At 42.5% G+C, this 17,836-nt stretch overlaps 1 protein-coding gene across 2 annotated transcripts in view; it reads left to right on the top strand.

The window, feature by feature from the left end:
• Positions 1 to 9,538: 9,538 nt before the first annotated feature.
• Positions 9,539 to 17,836, top strand: part of HUNK (hormonally up-regulated Neu-associated kinase) — a 35,576-nt gene continuing 27,278 nt past the window's right edge. Inside the window, exons 1-2 of one of the 2 annotated variants that reach the window (XM_026044958.1) lie at positions 9,539 to 9,825; positions 16,267 to 16,322. In XM_026044958.1, the coding sequence (XP_025900743.1) occupies positions 9,620 to 9,825; positions 16,267 to 16,322 (262 nt within the window). In that variant the 5' untranslated portion in view covers positions 9,539 to 9,619. The remainder of the gene's footprint in view (positions 9,826 to 16,266; positions 16,323 to 17,836) is intronic. The other variant, XM_026044957.1, reaches the window with a different exon arrangement.

Raw genomic sequence — 17,836 nt, 5'->3', positions numbered from 1 at the left:
CATGCTCTTCTCTCACGTGACCCAGAGCTCAGAAACRCTTCTCATGTTAGACCTGATAGTGCTGCTCTTGGTTGTGGTGTGTCATCAGTGTTACTAGTGCTATGAGGGRAAAAAATGCCACCAAGAGAACTAGAGAACTAAAAAAAGATAAGTTATACATAATAAAGTTCCTTTGCTCTCTGCCTGTTGTTGAAGATTGTCATGGAAACATTTTTTTTTATGAATAAATTTATTTTCTGTGAGTAATGTCCACAGAGCTAAGAGATAGAACATATATAAAAATTATACTTTACTGGAAGCACCCTTTTCYTGGCTCCCAATGATTGTGAACATTTTATCTCCTGTATTTTAAATGACTGTGAAAGAGAGTGATACCTGGTCCTCAAAAGCAGCAGCTCTTGTTGTTTTAATAGACATATTTTATTTTTTCTTGCAAAGCCATAAAGCTATATTGGTATTAAAGCATTTTAAATTAGAGATYCTTAGTCTTCCATATGTCTAGTTAGGCATTTGATCACTAAAATGTGAAACAGGGGTTGTTTAATGCAAAACATATTACAAGTCCATGATCATGAAARTGGGAAGAGGCATAAGCAAGGTCTCTCACATAGGGGTTGGTGTCGGAGGAATGTTACTTGGTATCGTTTCTTGCTTTGGTTTCCCCACAAGTAATCTGAGATCTTCATCCATCTCACTGTGACAGAAGAAATTTTCAGCATTAAAAAGGCAAGTTATATTTTATCAGAAACAGCTGGATAGGATATGGTTCATTTGTGACCAAGGCATAAACCATGCTTGCCTGTATTTTAGGCCCCCCTCTTTCTTGTTCTTCCAGCTTAACAAGGCCACGTCTAGGTGAAGAGGACCTCTGTTTTCAAGCAGTTGCCACCCTGGTTCAGCTTTGACAAATTGAAAGTAGCAATCAACTCTGGTCRATGTAAAGTAAGGACTTTGTTTGCCATAATAGGTTTTCCATTTGCTGCTGTGCCTGCCCGTCAGACTCCCAGTGCATTTGTGTAACAGCACTTGGTGATCATGCCTTGAGCTCCGAAGAGCTTCCATGTTGAATGATGGACAGCGTTATAGCATGTTAGCTCAGCCTCATGCATGAGGGTCAAAAAGCCCTTTTTTATTAAAAAARAAATTTGGAAAGTGATACTTCACAAATCTCTTACATTTAAATTGCTAGGCAAATCCGGCTGTTTCAGGCATTCCAGTGTATGTTTTCCTCTTGCCCTGTGTGACTCRGGCCTAGAGGCTGCTTTTGACAGGCTTGTAAAGATTTCTTCTGGAAACTCTTTGTTGTGTCCTCATTTATCTCTGCGCCTGGCTTTCTGCTGCCAYTACCTCCATCAGTCTCTGCTTAATCTCTCTTGACTTGTGTAGATATCTGCAGAGGCCAGGGAGGTAAAAATGTGCTGCCGTCCCTTGGGGACACGGGTACTGCTACTCCATTGATTAGATGACCAAGAGAGCACCGAAAGGTCACCGGGGCTGGCTTTCCTTTTGCCAGCAGCTAGATAGATCCCATCCGTGACCCGTCCAAGGCCAGTCATGAATTGCTTCCCATGCAAGTGACTGCAGTTGTGCAAATTCCAGCTTCCCAGGCTGTGCTGCTCCCTCCTTGTGCCTGACATGCATGTATAGCGAACTGCTGCCTCTCTGGAGCTAGAGGACCACGTACAAGTGTAGCTCATGGGGAGCTGTAACGTTCAGGGGCAGAATTACTACCCTCTCCAGTCAGTCCCTTTGCCGTAAAGGTTTGATCATTACAAATGGTGCAGTTGTTAGCAGATGAGAGTATTTCTTTCAGCAGTTTGAAAATGGAGTGATGTAGAAGGGAGAAGACAGTAGACTTTATGGAAACAGCAGAGTAGGAGTACGTGCAGGAGTGGGTATCAAAAGTCTTCCATGAAGTCATCCATGAATATGGTACAAAGCAAAAAGTATTTTGAAGAGGAATATGACCRAGAATGGCTTTCCTCCAGTGAAGCTGAGTTGCTGTGTGGAAATGGGCCGCCTCAAATCAACAGTCTCCTCTACTTCATGAATTAAATGCATGGGAAGAGGAGGAAGAATTCCAGCAATATGGGCAATAGCTGTGAGAAAGCTTGGAGGGATCTGTCCTTGTAGTCTTGCAGAGTTGACAGTTTCAAGACCTTTGCGTGACCTACCCTTATCCTCGTTGGCTGGCAGCAGAGGATGTCCTTACATTAGTGCCTCAACACAGCAAAAATCTTGCTTTCCATAGAAACACTGCCTTGGCTCTGCTGGACTGTCTGCATCAGCATCAACATTTGAATGACTTCTCATGATGTTTCACATGTTTCGTCTTGGGGAGCTCCAGCAAGGGTGTTGGGGAGAGCTTTTCAAATTTACCTCCCTTGATGCAAATGCTGCTGGCTCCCAGAGCCCGTTGCTTAGGTTGACCCCAGTCCTCATCCCCTGAGTCCTCCTAAATGTCCCCTTAACTGACTGAAGCTGAAAAGACTGTTCCCAGGGGCCTTTTCACAACCTTTTCCAGATTTTCAATGTCATCTTCAAAGTACTGAACCAAAATCGGATGCGGTAATCTAAGAATAGTCTCCTAATGCCACAGACAGGAATAATTATAATACCTTTTATTACTTATAACTGATCCATTCTGCTTACACTTTTGAGGATTATGCTCCTTAAGTTATCTGTGGCATCAAGAGGGTTCATCTTCATTTGCTTATCTAAAGTATTCCTGAATCCTTTTCCGCCCTGCTAGATGCTCTTGTCTCTGGTGTGTAGGTAATGGAAGATTTTTTTCTTCTTTTGTCTCTTAATGATTTGGTTCTTTTAATTCAAGCTATCTTGAATCTGAAGGATATGAGTGATCATACCCTGAGCTACTATGTATATTCTTCCTTGAAAGCTGATTTGAAGCTTTCTTGACCATCTAGTCTGCCACCAAAGAGAGTGGTTCCCTGCCTGCACAGGCATTTTAAACCATTTCCATTCTCTACAGCAGTTGCTTTATGCAGCGTGAAGCCCAAGACTCTTTGGTCACACTGTTAGAGGCTTTGAAGAGATGAGTCCTATAAGAGAAATGGCTCCTGCTTACCTTTTTAATTCTTTATTTTTTATTGGAATTTTCTCTGGCCTTTATAAAAAAAAAAAAAAAAAAGTCCTACAAAGTGAACACAAAGATGATCAAAGGCTGAACATGGCTCTTTATGTTAAGCAAAGTGATGATACTTCTTATTTCATGTCAAATATCCATGCATCTCTAGTTGTATAGCTCTGGAGAACCCTTTCCAGGTGCATACCTGTGTGCTTGCATGCACACATGTGCTGAAGGCTGTTCCTCCTCTCCCATTTTTAGTAAAAGTGCAAGGCAAGTATAAAAGGTATCTGAGGCTTAAGGCTGAATGGTAATTCTTCTCTATCCTTGCTCATAAAGAACAGGCGTCACTTTTGCAGGGAGGTTGCTGCAGGTGTGGATTATTACTGATTTTTTTGAAATGAATAGTTAAGCTATAAATGGAAAAGATAACACCTGGTTATCTTGTGATACTTTTGGRGATCTTCTGCAATTTTTCATTGAAATCAGCTTTGGGAAGGTGACTAGAGTGCAAACATTTGTAAAGGAAATGAATGGGATGCCAAATAGGATAGCCTAAAGGAGTTCCACCAGTAATGCCACCCTGGGAGCCCCTTGAGACAGTTTCTCTGGGTTGGGCGATGTGGGCTGCAAGGTAATTTGGCAAATGCCTCCCTCCAAGCATGCTAATATTTCTTTACTTTCATCATGCTTTCTCCCTTGGTTGAAGTTAATTTTGTGTTCCCATGATGATGTATTTATTCATCCACGTCTGAGTGGAAGTTGTATAGTCCTTTCTGTAGGTGCACAGTTCACTGAATTATGGAATACATTTGCTTGGACAGTCCTTTCTTAAATCCTTTATTACTTAAGATATTGGAACTTGCTGCTTATAAAGCTGTTTCCTTGCTATACTGTAAAATTTGCTAAATTTTAACACCTGGCTCAAAGAATAAGCACTACCCAGTGAATGAGGTTTACATTTTCTAATCCTTGGATTTGGTTGCGAAGAGTGACTTTTATTTTGCATGCCTGATTTATTGGGTGMCCCAAATGAGATACCCTTAAGGGGACCACTTTCAAGAAAGGTTGAGAATTGCACATACTTCAAAGCTAGGTCTGTTTAGTATGATTTGAATTGGCCACCCAAAATCACTGGTCAGTTGTGAAAATAAAGCTCTGTGGTTTTAAAAAAWTTTTTATTTGAATTTTTTTTTTGTAGTGAGAGCAGCGGTAAATACAAAGCAAGCTACAAGTGATGCCAGACTGCTGTCATCAGAAGGAAGGAAGAGAAGAAAACAAATTAATCCCATCAGTCTTGTAGGGCACCTCAAAGAACAACTTGAGCTGGGCAATACACAGTCTGGCCCTTTGTTTCCTGCTGCCCTCTGAGCTTAAATACACATATTATCCACTAAGCTTAAATACACATATATTTTGGTCTTTAAGCAAATGGATTTTTTTTTTGTTTTTAATCAGGCAGTAAATGTTGGTGAGTTTAGATGTCGGTGGCTGTTGCCAACTGATCCATCCATGTCCCATCGTCCAGGGCTCTGCACTCTGTGTGTGGGTGGTCAGGGTGTGTTGGGGACACTGCTGTGACCGGCTGCTACCACTGGCATTGGCACCATTTCCAGCAGCTCTGTSAGAAGCAATTGCTGGAAAAAGGAAAAAAAAAAAAAAAGTGTATCTATGCAGCAATCCGTAGTTTCTTGTCGCACGTTGTGTTTAGTTCTCCAGGACAWGCCCCGCTGTGCTGGTTGGACCCTTATTCAGACCAGTTTCCTCTCCATTCAGTGGGAGTTCTCTTTGGCAGAGAACTGCAGCAACTGACTTCCTCTTATTAAGAGTGAGGAGAGAACTTGCAGAGAGGCACAAAGTGGAATGATTGGATAAGTGGGGGTACTTAATAATCAAAAAGAAAGGTCCTCAGAGTCAGGCTCTGATTTTGCAAGGTCACGTGTGGTCTGCATTTCCTCTGTAAGGTGAAGCATATTAGCACTTGATTTTGCAGGCTGAAGCAAAATTACTGCACGRTTTTTCTTTTAGTTCCCATTACAAGTGCCTGACATTGGTTTTGTTCAAGACCCCTTGACCTTGGCTCAGCAAGCGTGCTGCAGAGAACAACCTGTTTTCTGGCAAACAGGAAGACTTGCTTCCATCGAGATGCCTCCTTCTGCCAAGAGGCAGCCTGTGCGGAAACACATAGTGTGGCAAAGGAGAAACTCGAGCCTGAATTCGGACCTGGGGCTCCTGAGTGTTCACATGCTGCGTGACTTCAATCACCAGTCGTCGTGTGTTGTCACCTAGTTTTGATTCAGATGCAATGACAGTGCAGCCTCCCTGGATCCAGACGGAGGTTCATCAAGGTAGAGGAATAGATACCTTCACTTATAAAACCAGAGATGGAATAAAACTTTATTGCTCAGAGAAAACCAAATCTCTTGCCTTTTCTTGTACATACTTGTACATACTTGTACATACGTACATACATACATAAGCAGTTCTGCATCAACCTTGTCTTGCCTTCCCCTTCCCTCTCCCTTGTTACTCTTTTCATGTTTAGCTTCCCCCAGGAACCAACCCTTGGTTTCCCATGGGCAGGACGTTGCAGCAGTGCCGTGACTTGAACTTCCTCTTGGAGCAGAACAGTGTTGAGGTGGGAAAATGCAGGACTTTTCAGAGTAGATTTTGAGCATGAAGGGGTATTTATGGAGGACTAGGCTGAAGAAAAATCCCAGCCTAAGACTGAGCCCCTCGCTGACAAGACCATATTACTTTTATTTTGCTGTAGAGCAGTAGGGCAGCAGTCTAAATAAACCTTTGCATGTCCACTGTGTAAGGAAATGTTTTTTTTTCCTTYGCTGACGAAAGCACTGTGTTTTTGACCCATGATTTTTCGCGATGTCACAGTGCAGTTATAAATAACCAGCAGGAGAAGACGGCTTTGGCTTGTGCCCACCGAGCACCTGGAAGCTCCTTCTCCCCTGCGCCCCCCCATCAGGCAGTGCCTCCCGGCCCCGGCTCGCTGCCAGGGAGCAGAGCGGCACCGGCAACGCTGCGAGCGGGGCCTCGTGCTCGGGCACGTGGAGGCCGAGGCCAGGGCGTCGTGCGAGAGGCAGCCAGGCCGGCCCAGGAGAAACCCACCGTGTGCTGAATGTCATGTGTGCCCGGGATCACGTGTGCTGGAGGAGAGCCGGTTGTCTCCAGCAGCAGGATACCTGCATGGGGATTGCTGCCCAAGGGCTGGGCTGAAGGCAAGATCCATCCTTTGGATAAGTCTTTCCTCTGGTACTAGTGTTTTGGGKTTTTTTCACTATTTCTCCTTTGGGGAGAATGGAGAGGAGGGTGGAGGAGGTCAGGAGAAAACGGACATTCTGTGTCCTCGCTTACAGTCATAGGGTAACTCGGTGTTTCCTCTGAGCCACCTTCCCTGCTTTGCCGCAGTTTTGGAGTGATTCTTCCTTGCAAGAACCAAGGGCAGCAAACAGCCGTTGAATTGGTTTAGCCCTACCAGCACTTTYTTGAGCTTAATGAGATTAATTTGGGCTTGATTTGGCCTCATCCCGTGTATCTCCAAACCTGTCTTTGGCTACTTCTTTGGACTCAGTGTGGTTAAGCAAAACCTTAGCCTTACGAGTTCTCCTGGCATGGAGGAAGTCAGTGTATCCCTATTTCCAAAGAACACACAAAATGTGCTTTCTGTGAACACATCTATAATCTATCAACAGGAGCCCAGCACTCAGCTTTTTCCAGGCATTASCTTAGACTGTCTCTTTTTGACCCTTTTTGGGGTGTTACTGCGACTGCKTCTTTGCTGTTTACGGCCCCTCAGTTCTCTTTTTTGTTTTTTTCCTATCTTTTTTGCTTCTATTCTTACAGATTTATGGACCSTCTTGAAGCCCTAGCTGCCCCAAATCTCCTACCCATACGTGTGAGACATGAGCCTTTGTTTGGGTGGTGCCACATGCTGGTATTTGCTGCTGTTTTGGTTGCTTCGTTCTGTAGGCAATGTAGCTGTTTCCTACGACTATCTTTAGTGGTGTTTACACTTCCCCCTCACCTCCGTTCCGGTATGGTTCAGCCAAACCTGAACTATTTTAGGGCTACAATCAGGAGAGGCAGCAATTGCTCATACGATGTGTCACGCCATAAACTTCAGGAAAGTAATTCATTCTAACAGTGCAATTCTAGGTCTCGGGAACCAAAAATATGGCCTATTACTCATCTTTGTATCTCATAACACAGAATAACCTAAACCGTTTATTTATTTACAGAGCGAAGATGTAGCCAAAAGCAAAGTGTTGAATGTCAAGAGCCACTGTTGCTACATATTCGGAGTAATTACTGACTTTATCATTTATTTATTATTCCTCTGCCAATATTGGCTGAGAATTTCAGAGGCGAGATAGGCAGAATGCAGGCAGTGCAGAGGCAAAGAGCCCCTGCTCGAAGCTTGGATAGCAAAACAGGATAATTGGCATGTCCTGAGCAATTTTGGAAACACAGGTGCATTTATTTCTTGTTTAGCTATTATCTACTCTATTTTCTGCAGTGAATGCTTTATTTTTTTTTCCATTTGTGCAGATGAAGTTTTCAGGATCATATTCACATATATGCATAGCCTCCTACATGGTATATATTAAATGCGTTGAGACACATGCTGCATTCACATGCATCAGGGTAGTTCTAGATGAACTCAAAATCAACTAAGTCACCCCTGTTGTACCTGAGTGCAGGGTTTGGCCCTTTAGTCTTTCCTTTATATGCTCCAAATAGATTGTAAATCAGGAGAAAATCCCAAGAAAGTCGAGCCCCACTAAAGTCTCCAGGTGCTGGGCCTTTCGCCTAGGGCTACGTTCCGTTGAGGAAAGCGAGGGATCCTTGGAGAAAGCACAGGCCAAAGGAGCAGCTCAAAGGAAAGGATGTTGATAGGCAGACAGGAAAATAAGTGGAAGAGATAGGAAGCCCTCCTGGGAGGCAGAACAAAAGCTGGATGAAACTGTTATGGAGAGTCCCTCTGTGCAGGCTGTGCTTTTTAGTCAAAGCGTTGGGAATGGCTTACTCATATGGATAACAGGATTCACAGGACGCTTCAGAAAACAGATTACTGCTCCGCATGGTTAATGCTCTCTATTTTCTATCCTGCAGCTGTAGCAAAAATGACCATTTTATGGTTTTTTTGTTTTGTTTTGTTTTGTTTTGTTTTCTTTTTAATAATCCCTTGCAGAGATTGTATTGCGCTGCCAGCCAGCAAACTGGGACACCACGTTTCTGTCACCTATGAATTTGTTTGTCCTCGCCAGAATAACTTCTGTGGTTTGCTGTCTAAATAATCTATGCAAGCCTCTCTCCCCGGTCTTATCTCATTAGATGGAAGAATGTACTAATTTAAGACTGTTTCCTTGGTGAATCACCTGAGGCTTTCAAAAATGGTTAAGTTAAGCTCTGATTTTCCCTGTTGTCTTAGCTTACAGCCAAGTAATCTTTCTTTAATGTGACTAGTGAGGAATGCGGCTTCCAGGCRTTTGTGGTTCCAGTACTGCGGCACCGGGCTCTGTCTTTCACCCAGGTAGCTGTCCTTAGCCTTGCCTTTATAGCAAGGGCATTTCATGAGAATAAACATTTAACATCACAACATAATTAAGAGGTGAACACAGCTCATAATGTATGCAGTGTTGCTGACTTCTTGTTTTATGGCAAACTGTTAAACTCCTGTAGTTTTCTTCTTCAGCTCCTATTCTGATAAAACTTGACATGGATTCAAGGGATTCTTGTCGAAGGTCCAGGGTCGGTTTTTCTTTTTCCAGATCATACTCTGTGTGTGCGTTTGTTTTAAAGGGAAACCGAAGCGTTCGCTAATCTAACCTTTCCTTTCCTTGAAGGGAAACCCAATACGAGGCTGATGACCCTGGCGCTTGACGCGTGCTTGGCACTCGCTGCGGCTGGGGAGGTGGCCTGGTGTGTTTCCAGTGAGCCCGTCTCCCCGTTGCCAGAGCCTTGCCCGCTGCAGGACTGCGAAKTACAGCAGCACAGGGGATTTGCTGTGCCTGGCTCCTCGGCACAGGACACGGGCTGGGGCTCTTTTCCCGTGTGTGATTGTCTGCATAGGCTTTGACGAAGGCTTTCTGAGGAGATGGGTGCAATAGAAGTCCAGCATTAAGGGTACAGAGTGTTTGCTTAAAGGAATTATCTCCTCGCCTTGTTACCTGTTTCCTTGCGACAACTTTTGTCTGTCATCCTACAAGGGGATAAAGAGAGAAGTTAAGCTCGAGGGGAAAACAGCTATTTCTCTGTGCTAGGTAGTTGTGCCTGAAAAAATCTATCAGTTGGGACTAACACCCTTTAATTTATTCTGTGTTTTTATTGTTATTGTTCCTTTTTTTTTTTTATTTTGTGCAAGATTAAAGCCATAAACCACTGGTAGGACTAATAACAACCTCCCTCTCCTCTCTTTCTCGTTAGGTGGCAGTGAAAGTCATTGACAAGAAAAGAGCCAAAAAAGACACCTATGTCACCAAGAATCTGCGACGGGAAGGGCAGATCCAGCAAATGATCCGCCACCCCAACATTGCTCAGCTGCTGGATATACTGGAGACAGAGAACAGCTACTACCTTGTCATGGAGCTGTGCCCTGGTGGCAACTTGATGCATAAGATCTATGAGAAAAAAAGACTTGAAGAGCACGAAGCGCGCAAATATATCAGGCAGCTTATTCTGGCAGTAGAGCATCTTCATCGAGCAGGAGTAGTTCACAGGTAATCTTAACCTCTCTGGTGCAGTTTTTCTAAGAGTGTCTAAGTGGTGTTTACTGTTTCTGCCCTTTTTTATATAAGAAGCAGATGTCATTGTCAAAATAAATTCCAGACAGCTTTTTCTTTTGACTGATTTATCTAATTTTGGACAATATAAAGTATCTCTAAAAAACACTTAAGTAAGTGTGTAATTTAAAGTGAGCTTGTGGGAGCCTTGCTGARTTCATGGACTTAAAGATAGTCCTGTGCTTTGCAAAGGGAGGTCTCCTTTCCTCCTGGTGATACAATTTTGCTGCTTTAGAGCTTTGTACTGTCATTTACTAATGAATAACTTCACTGTTTCTTCGAGGAGGTGGTTATGCCAGTGTTTCAATGGTGGAAGTACAGCAGTATAGCGGAATGAGCTGGTTTGCCCAAAGCCCCCCAGTCACTTAGGTGGGACAAAGCCAGAACTGGATCAGAGAAGACCACACTCTTGCTCCTCTGCTCTTTCTACTAATCATATCCCCTCCTGCACAACTTCACRGGACTGAAAAACAGCAGAGGAAGATGCAGAGTATGAAGCTGCTCAGTTCATCTCTCAGTGCTTCTCCAGAGAGATGCAAAACTGCTGTGTTGGGTCCTAAAGAGAAGGGAAGAAAGATACTTTTAAACAAAGTGTAACTGGGGTGTATATCTGTTTGGAGAAAAACAGTGGGGAATTAAAAGTTAACCTGGACTCAAGGGGAAACTGGACAAGTTAATCAAAGAGAAATCTACCTCTGAGGAATCCTGAATAGAGTGGCTGCCTCTGTGTGAGGAAGTCTCTGGGCAGCAAATGATAGAGGYAGTAACCAGGTCTGTTTTGCAGATTCTCTGTCAGCTGCTGAACTACTGACTCCTTTGATTATTAACTTCTTAGTTTGGCGCATGGAAGAGGTCTCCTTATTGCTTTCAAGTATATATGTGTATATATATATCCCATATATACAGAGAGGGAGGAAGAAAAAAGCAGATCAAACTTTATGGGACGGGCAGAGAAAGAAAAAATGTCAGGGACAGATGAGTGTATTTCTCTGTCAACAGTGACACTGTCAATCAGCAGTTCCTCTCACTAAAAAATTTCCTTTCTGCCTAATGACTGAAGTGCTTACAGGGGAACTGGCAGGCCTGTCTTTGATTCCTGTCTCTGCCAGAGAGGATTCAAACCCACAGTTTGCACGAAAATAGCTCATTCACTAGGTGCCTGATAGATGCCAGGGGCTGCGGTGGCGGCGAGGCGGCCGGAATCGTGGCTCCAGCTGCAGCGTGTGCGCGAGGTGCCTGAGCCCCTGCACGGTGCCGCGTGCCTGGAGCAGCCCTGGCCCTCTGGAGCACGAGGGCCTTCCCGGGAGCTCAGGGAAGCAGCAGCTCTGGGAATACAGATGTGCACTGCAGCATCCAGCGGCTCAACTCTGGCCATCCAGGTAACAGCAAAGCACCATCCAGCCCCGTGGCGTTAAATTAGTCCTCACGCCACAGGGTGAACACCACCCACTGTATTTCTCGAAGCCATTTTCCGTGGGAGTCTTCCATTGAAACAACGAGCAGCTCCAATTCTCTTTAAACTCATGAAATTTGATGGCATCACAGGCAGTGTATTTGCCAGTATTTCTCTAGGGGCTTAACTATTCAGTGTTTTTACTTTTTCTTTTCCACAAACGCAGCAGAGCATAGAGGCACAAGAAAACACTAGCAGCACAATCTGAAGTTGTTGCATTGGCTCTGTGCGTGCAGAAGGCAGGACGAATAATAGTTACCCCAGGAGCTGTTCTTGGGCTTTTGACCATGGAGGCTCTAAAGGCAGACTGACTTCTTCATCAGCAGCTGAAGAAGGGGAAAAAAAAAAGAAAGTAGTGCAGAAGTCTGACTCATTCTCACCCTGGAGGAAACGACAATGTTCTATTGTTGTTCTTGTTGTTATTTTTAAAATGGTTAAAAAATAACAGCACTTTCATCTATATGGTGATCCGTGGGTGTTCACATTCACTGCATGCGAAACAAAACACAACATCGTACGCCAGGAAGTGGACAACTGTTTGTGTCCCTTTCAAAATGCTTTCGTCATTCATTCACATTGATTTGGGCAGAATGCTTAAAGGAAATAAAAGTATTTGCTGGATATTTTATTGTAACAGCAGCCAAAGTATTTTTATCTACATTATTCAGTGAATAATATAGATTATTTGCTCTGCTCTGTAACTCAAGATGAAAGAGAAAAGAAGCAGATTAATAAATTGCATGAAATTTGACTACATTAGTTAATGGATATTGCCCAGCCAGCTTCATGATTTATAGTCAAGTCTTGGCATAGCAGAAAAACACTCTGGTCTTTGGGCAAGAAGTGGGACCCAGAACTCAAAGGGAATGTCGTAAGAAGCACTGAGACAGGCAAACAATCTGAAATTAAAGAAAAAAAAAAAAGCAGCTTCAAGAGCCTCATTTTATTTTAGAGGCTGAAAAAAACTGCCCATGTATTTGACCACATAGTTGTATTTTGAAATCCCATATATCTCTCTGCTGCAATGGGTGAAGATGGCAAGTTTCTGAGTGCAGCAGTTATGTCTTTGGTGAGGAAGGTCAAATTTTCAGAAGTCTGTGGCTGCTTCCTGAAAAAAGAAATGGCACTGCCCTAAATATAATTTTGTGTAGTCGTTTGTGCTCCATTGCTTTTATCAGAAGAGCTGGTTGATTGCTAAAAATACACATTCAACAAGCTCAGCTGTGAATCAGGTAGGAATATTTATCTTTGCCTCTGACAGAAGAAAACAAACCCAAATGGCAGTATCTGGTGAAGCTTTCTCTTTTCAGGGGGTGTTTACATAGGCCTTCATGCTGTCAAAAAGCAGGATGAACAATAAGCCCCTTGGGAGCGTAAGGACAACAGAGAAAATGAAGTGAAAGCCTTGGTACTAGCATCTGCATCCCACAGGAAATTCTCAACAACCCTTTTAAAGTAATTTTAACAAAATTCAATCCCATCCAGTGCAATTACTGTCAGAACGTCAAAGGAAAGGATTTAATGATGTGTTGGTAGCAAGGATAGCTTTCTGTATTCCCYCTTTTTCTGTCTTCGTGGCAGTATATTCCTACCTTTCCCTGCCATTTTGTAATTAAAGCAGCTCAGGCCTTTGAAAGACGCRCACAAAATCAGGGAGTTGGAGTGGAATTTGTGTATTTTTCCATAAGCTCCTGCCTCCCTTAGTCTGGCCCGCTGCGAGCAGCAAGGCAATGCCGGATGAGTCAGTTGTTCAGGACGTTACGGGATTCCTGCTTTGGTCCCCGTTACTTTGACGTGTTAGCTTTGATAACTTCCATCCTATTAATCTTAAGTGCCAGGGGTCTGGCTGCTGATGCAATATTTATGGGAGACCCTGCGCTGTGGAGCAAAGTCTCCTTTTGAAGTGCAAAGCTGGCTGGTCTTCCCCTTTCATGACGGATTTCCAGATTACCTTTGGGCATTCGCTCGCCAAATACTCTGYCGTAAACAAACCACACGAGCTGCACGTGATTTCAGTGAAGACAATGGGCTGGATTCCTCCTTTGCAGAGATAACCACATTGAAAGGAAGCAGCCTCAGTAAATATTGCTTGGATAACAAAGCCCTGCCTTTGAAATGGGTCTCAAAGTGATGATGAACCCAAGTCCCTGCAACCTTCCCTGCTCCTCTGGTGCTCCTTAAAGGGCCTGTGGGCTGGTAGCAAAGGAGGGCTTTTTGTGATTAAAACATAAAATGTAGGAGACAAGAGCCAACCACTACCTAGATATATTCCCCTTTTGGCCACATTCTTCAAGGAACTCAGACTGGTCTCTCACTTTTTGTTTCTTGATTTTTTTGGTCTGACTTCATAGGACTCTTGTGTCTCTAAGACTGCCTGACACAGGATATTCTTGTTAAATGGCAGCGGGGAAATGCAAATACACCGACCTGGTTCAGCGTCACACCAGAAAAAGGATTCTCGGATTGACATGGATTTAAAAGAAAAAAAAAAAAAAGTGGTACATGCAGATCATGAGATCAGTTACCACTTAGTGGCAAATCTCTTGAGAATAGACATAWGGGTAAACATCTTTAATTAACCAGATCTGATTACACTTTATAGTGAGGCTATATTAACTTCCTTTTAATTATTATTTTTTCCCCAGGTACTTTTAAAATTCCCTTTAATTTTTATTATTGTCTATTTTTATTTTTTTAACCTTGATTCCTTTAAAGCATCTTCTCTTGTATTTATTTTTAGCTCTTCTATCACTCATTTATTATCCTAATTGCCTCCATGTCTCTTCTGCACAAATTTTCAGCTTTCATCTATCCACTCTCCTTCCTTTATTTTTAAAATCTTACCTCTTTTTAGCTAACATTTAATTTACTGCTAAAATTTGCTCAGAACTTCCAAGTGCTCTCGCTCCTCACTTTGAGCCATTGTACTGAGCATTTCAGTGTATCGCTTGAAACTCCATTAGTTTCCAATTTATCTCTGTTTTTTTTTATTGTTATTTATTTMTTTTTTAATTCCATGCTGCTCTTTTGATGCCCTTTCCTGTTAAATCCCCATCCTCAGGATCTTCCTAGGGGCTAACCATGCTGCCCATCGCTCTGCAGCGCTTTCGTGACAGATGTGGAGCCTTGTGCTAGGAGAGGGGTCTCGCAGATTTTGGTTTCCTTAAGTTAATTAGTGCACTAAGTTATTGTCAGAGGAGGTCAGGCCTTCTGCCTCTGCACTTTTATCGACTGAATTACACTACTTCTCCATGAAGTGAATTTGTGCCAAAGTATTCAAGTGCTGAGTACACAGGACAGTGTCATTAGAAAAATCTTGTGTTAAGCAAAAGGCACAAGGAGATGCTGAATGTAGCGTCAAATACCTGCAACTTGCAAAACATTCTCCTTAGAGTTGTGTATTATTTCTCCTGTTTCTTTTAATATATGAGGTGAGGAAAAATCTGGCTAATTAGARTGTTGAAACATCTGTTCAGTTCAGAGGATGTCCTTGTGGTTGTATCCGTGAGCTGAGAGGCATCCCACATACAAATGCTCCTCTACCTTGGGTGCTTATTTAAAACACAGCTTGGGTATAAAAATACTTAAAGTTGCTCACTGCATTTTTTTCTTCTAGATCCATTCTTGTGAAAGGCCTTTGGCTTGGTTGGTTTGCTTGTCTTGCTTTATTATACAGTGTATCTTCATTTATAATAGAGGCTTTCCTCAAGTGCTGCCTTCTTCTTACGAAGGCAAAGTAGCATAGATGTCACTGCCCTCTCGTACTTATAGCTGATGGCTTTATTATCAGAGTTTTCTTAAATGTATCAAGTAAAGCATCACTGCAGGTCTGAGCTCTTGATATCCTGGCATACTAATCACTAGAAATAATTTATGTCTGGATTTGGGGGGAAAAAAGAAAAGGTAAAGAAGGCATAACCAATCACCAGAATTCACAGGCAACTTGTGTAGTGATCTAACTRATGTTCATACTGTATTTAAAGCTTAGTCTGTAGGTGTTGGCTTTTTCTGGGGGAAGGAGGTGAACTCTGCAATTTTTTTCTTACCTCAATCATGATTTAGGGAAGCGCTACCACCCTCTTAAGTGGCAGAAGGAGATAAAGTGTATAATGAAGTACGGGGTGAAGGAAGTGCTCAAGTGTGTTTCAGAAGAAGGGTCTTTCTTCTCGTAGAAGGCAACTGCTTTCGTTTTATCCTCACTCCCCCGAAAATTGGTCTCCCAAAACTTCATGGCCCTGATCCATTAAGTGGCTCTGTCGAAGTCAGACCCCGAGAAGCAGCAGAGCACTACTGTGGAAAAAAAACCTATATGAGACTTAAAAGCTGTGTGGCTTCTCTCAGCTCTGTCACAAGCTCGCTGGGTGGCATTGGGCAAATCATTTCAATTTCTGTGCCTCAGCTTTCACCTCTGGAGTATGAAATACTAGTCCTGGCCACCTCTTGAGAAGAGGCTGGACATCTCATGCCAGAGGGGAGGCTGATCTGTCCCCTTGCAGGCAGTGGAAGAGAACAGGCGTTTGTCTTCTCAGACCTCTGCAGAAGAGCACTTGCTCTCCAGCTGCAGCCAAACAAAAGACTCTGGTTATGAAGAGTAATACAAAAATTACCTCCAATTCTAAGAGCATGTATTTGAAATGCTTCCTGCGTATAAGATTTCTGCAAACTTTTAACTACGTGCATAATTCGAAGAGGCTGACTGATTATGAGGCTTACTCACAAATGATTGGAAATTCATTTTGTGCATGAAAAACTGCTGTGAAGCTGTGCATGAAAGCCTTGGAGAGGAGACAGTGTAGGGGGGTGGGCTTTGAATGAAGAACCATGTGTGCTGTGTTATATATGAACCTTGTAAATAAACTGACGAGAGTGACAGGAAGTTGCTTCATCGTTTCAGAGGCTGACTCAAAATCWTTTATTTTTTTCAGAGACTTGAAGATAGAAAATCTGTTGCTAGATGAAGACAACAATATCAAACTCATTGGTATGAAACCAGTTTGGCAATTCCAGTAATTGAAATTGGTAGTCTTATAAAGAGAATTTTTGAGACTTCATAATCCTCCATGTGACAACTGCTAATGTTGCTAGAGAGAGGAGCTGGGAGAGTATAGATAGCAATCAAGCTGTTCCTGACAGCATCTTGTGGAAAAAAATGTTCCAAATAATGCAGCTTTCACTGGGTATGGGCATAATCCTTCATCTTTTAAGCAACACTTCTCCTATTTAAACCAGGAAATTTGTGAAGGATTAAAGAGTTGACCCCACGGAAGTAATTTGTTTTGTTACTTTGGTAATTTCGTATTTAGTGAAGGATGAATTCTGCCCCCATTATGCATATGCTTCCGTTGAAATCAGTGGGAGTTGCACACATTTATAGCAGCTGGCAAAATTCGGTTCTCTATTTATATTCGTTACATTTGCTTCCAAAATCCAAAAAGGAATTGGTTTAGAGGTTTGCTTTTAAAAAAGAAATAAGATGAAAGATGAATGGTAAAGTCTTGATTACATTCCGGAATCAGTTGTATGCAGTGCTCAGTTCTTTCAAGTTTTGCAGATATTTTAAATGAATCATCTGTGGGTATAGTATCTTGCTGTGTTTGCATAACTCCCATTAATGTTAATGTGGGCATTGAAAAGAAAATACATCCCACATAAGAAAAGAGGAATCTGTTTATGTTTATTTCCATGCCTGCACTTTTGCCAGCAGCAGTTTCTGTGGTTTCAGGCTTAAAAAGTAGACTGACTTTCTTTCTTCTAAAGATTTCATCATCTAAAAAGTGATGAAAAACAGTAACAAAACTCAGGTCAAGTGGACAGTCACTGTAATGTATAAAKCACATACATTTCCAGACAAGTAAGAAGGGTATGGTTAATGAAATTCAAAATATTCAAAATCTGCCTAGGGAATTCAGTCTTGAGAAAAATTGCCATAATTTTCAGTCATTTCTCAGTAATGAATCAAATGGCTCTTGGAAAATAATAGCAAAACAGAATGTTGCATTACCTCAGTTCGGGGTCAAGAGGCCACTAATATGAATCATTCATCACTAATGATGGATACCACCCATTATCTTGATTTAGCAGATAAGGGAGACCAGATGGTTTGTAACAGATAAGAACATCTGATAAATGTAAAGAATTTCTATAACTTTCTCATTTGGGGTGTTTGTTACACAAACTCCACATCCACATCCAAGCCCAGATCTAATCAGATGATGCGTGCACAATTAAAACTTTTGTGCCAAAAAAATAAAATGCAGAAGTCTTCCTACAGTCTTGTTGGCTTCAGTTACATAGAAAGGTCTCCTCGCAGTGGGTGGTGTGGGAAGAAGGGAGAAGGAGACAGTCGCTTTTCCATAGACCAGCTAATGCGGAAACAAATTGTCCTCAGGTCTGCAGTCCAACGTTTTAAGCAAAGCAATTGTACACTGTATGTGTCTCAAAACAGTAATCCAACTGTCTGACTGGATGTGTTATGGGAGGAGAAAGGTAGCTTTA

Source organism: Nothoprocta perdicaria, unplaced genomic scaffold (assembly GCF_003342845.1).
Source record: "Nothoprocta perdicaria isolate Ctin4 unplaced genomic scaffold, notPer1 scaffold_391, whole genome shotgun sequence".
Classification (NCBI taxonomy): Eukaryota; Metazoa; Chordata; class Aves; order Tinamiformes; family Tinamidae; genus Nothoprocta; species Nothoprocta perdicaria.
Note: the sequence above shows the minus strand (reverse complement) of the source record. Positions and strands in the feature narration are given on the sequence as shown.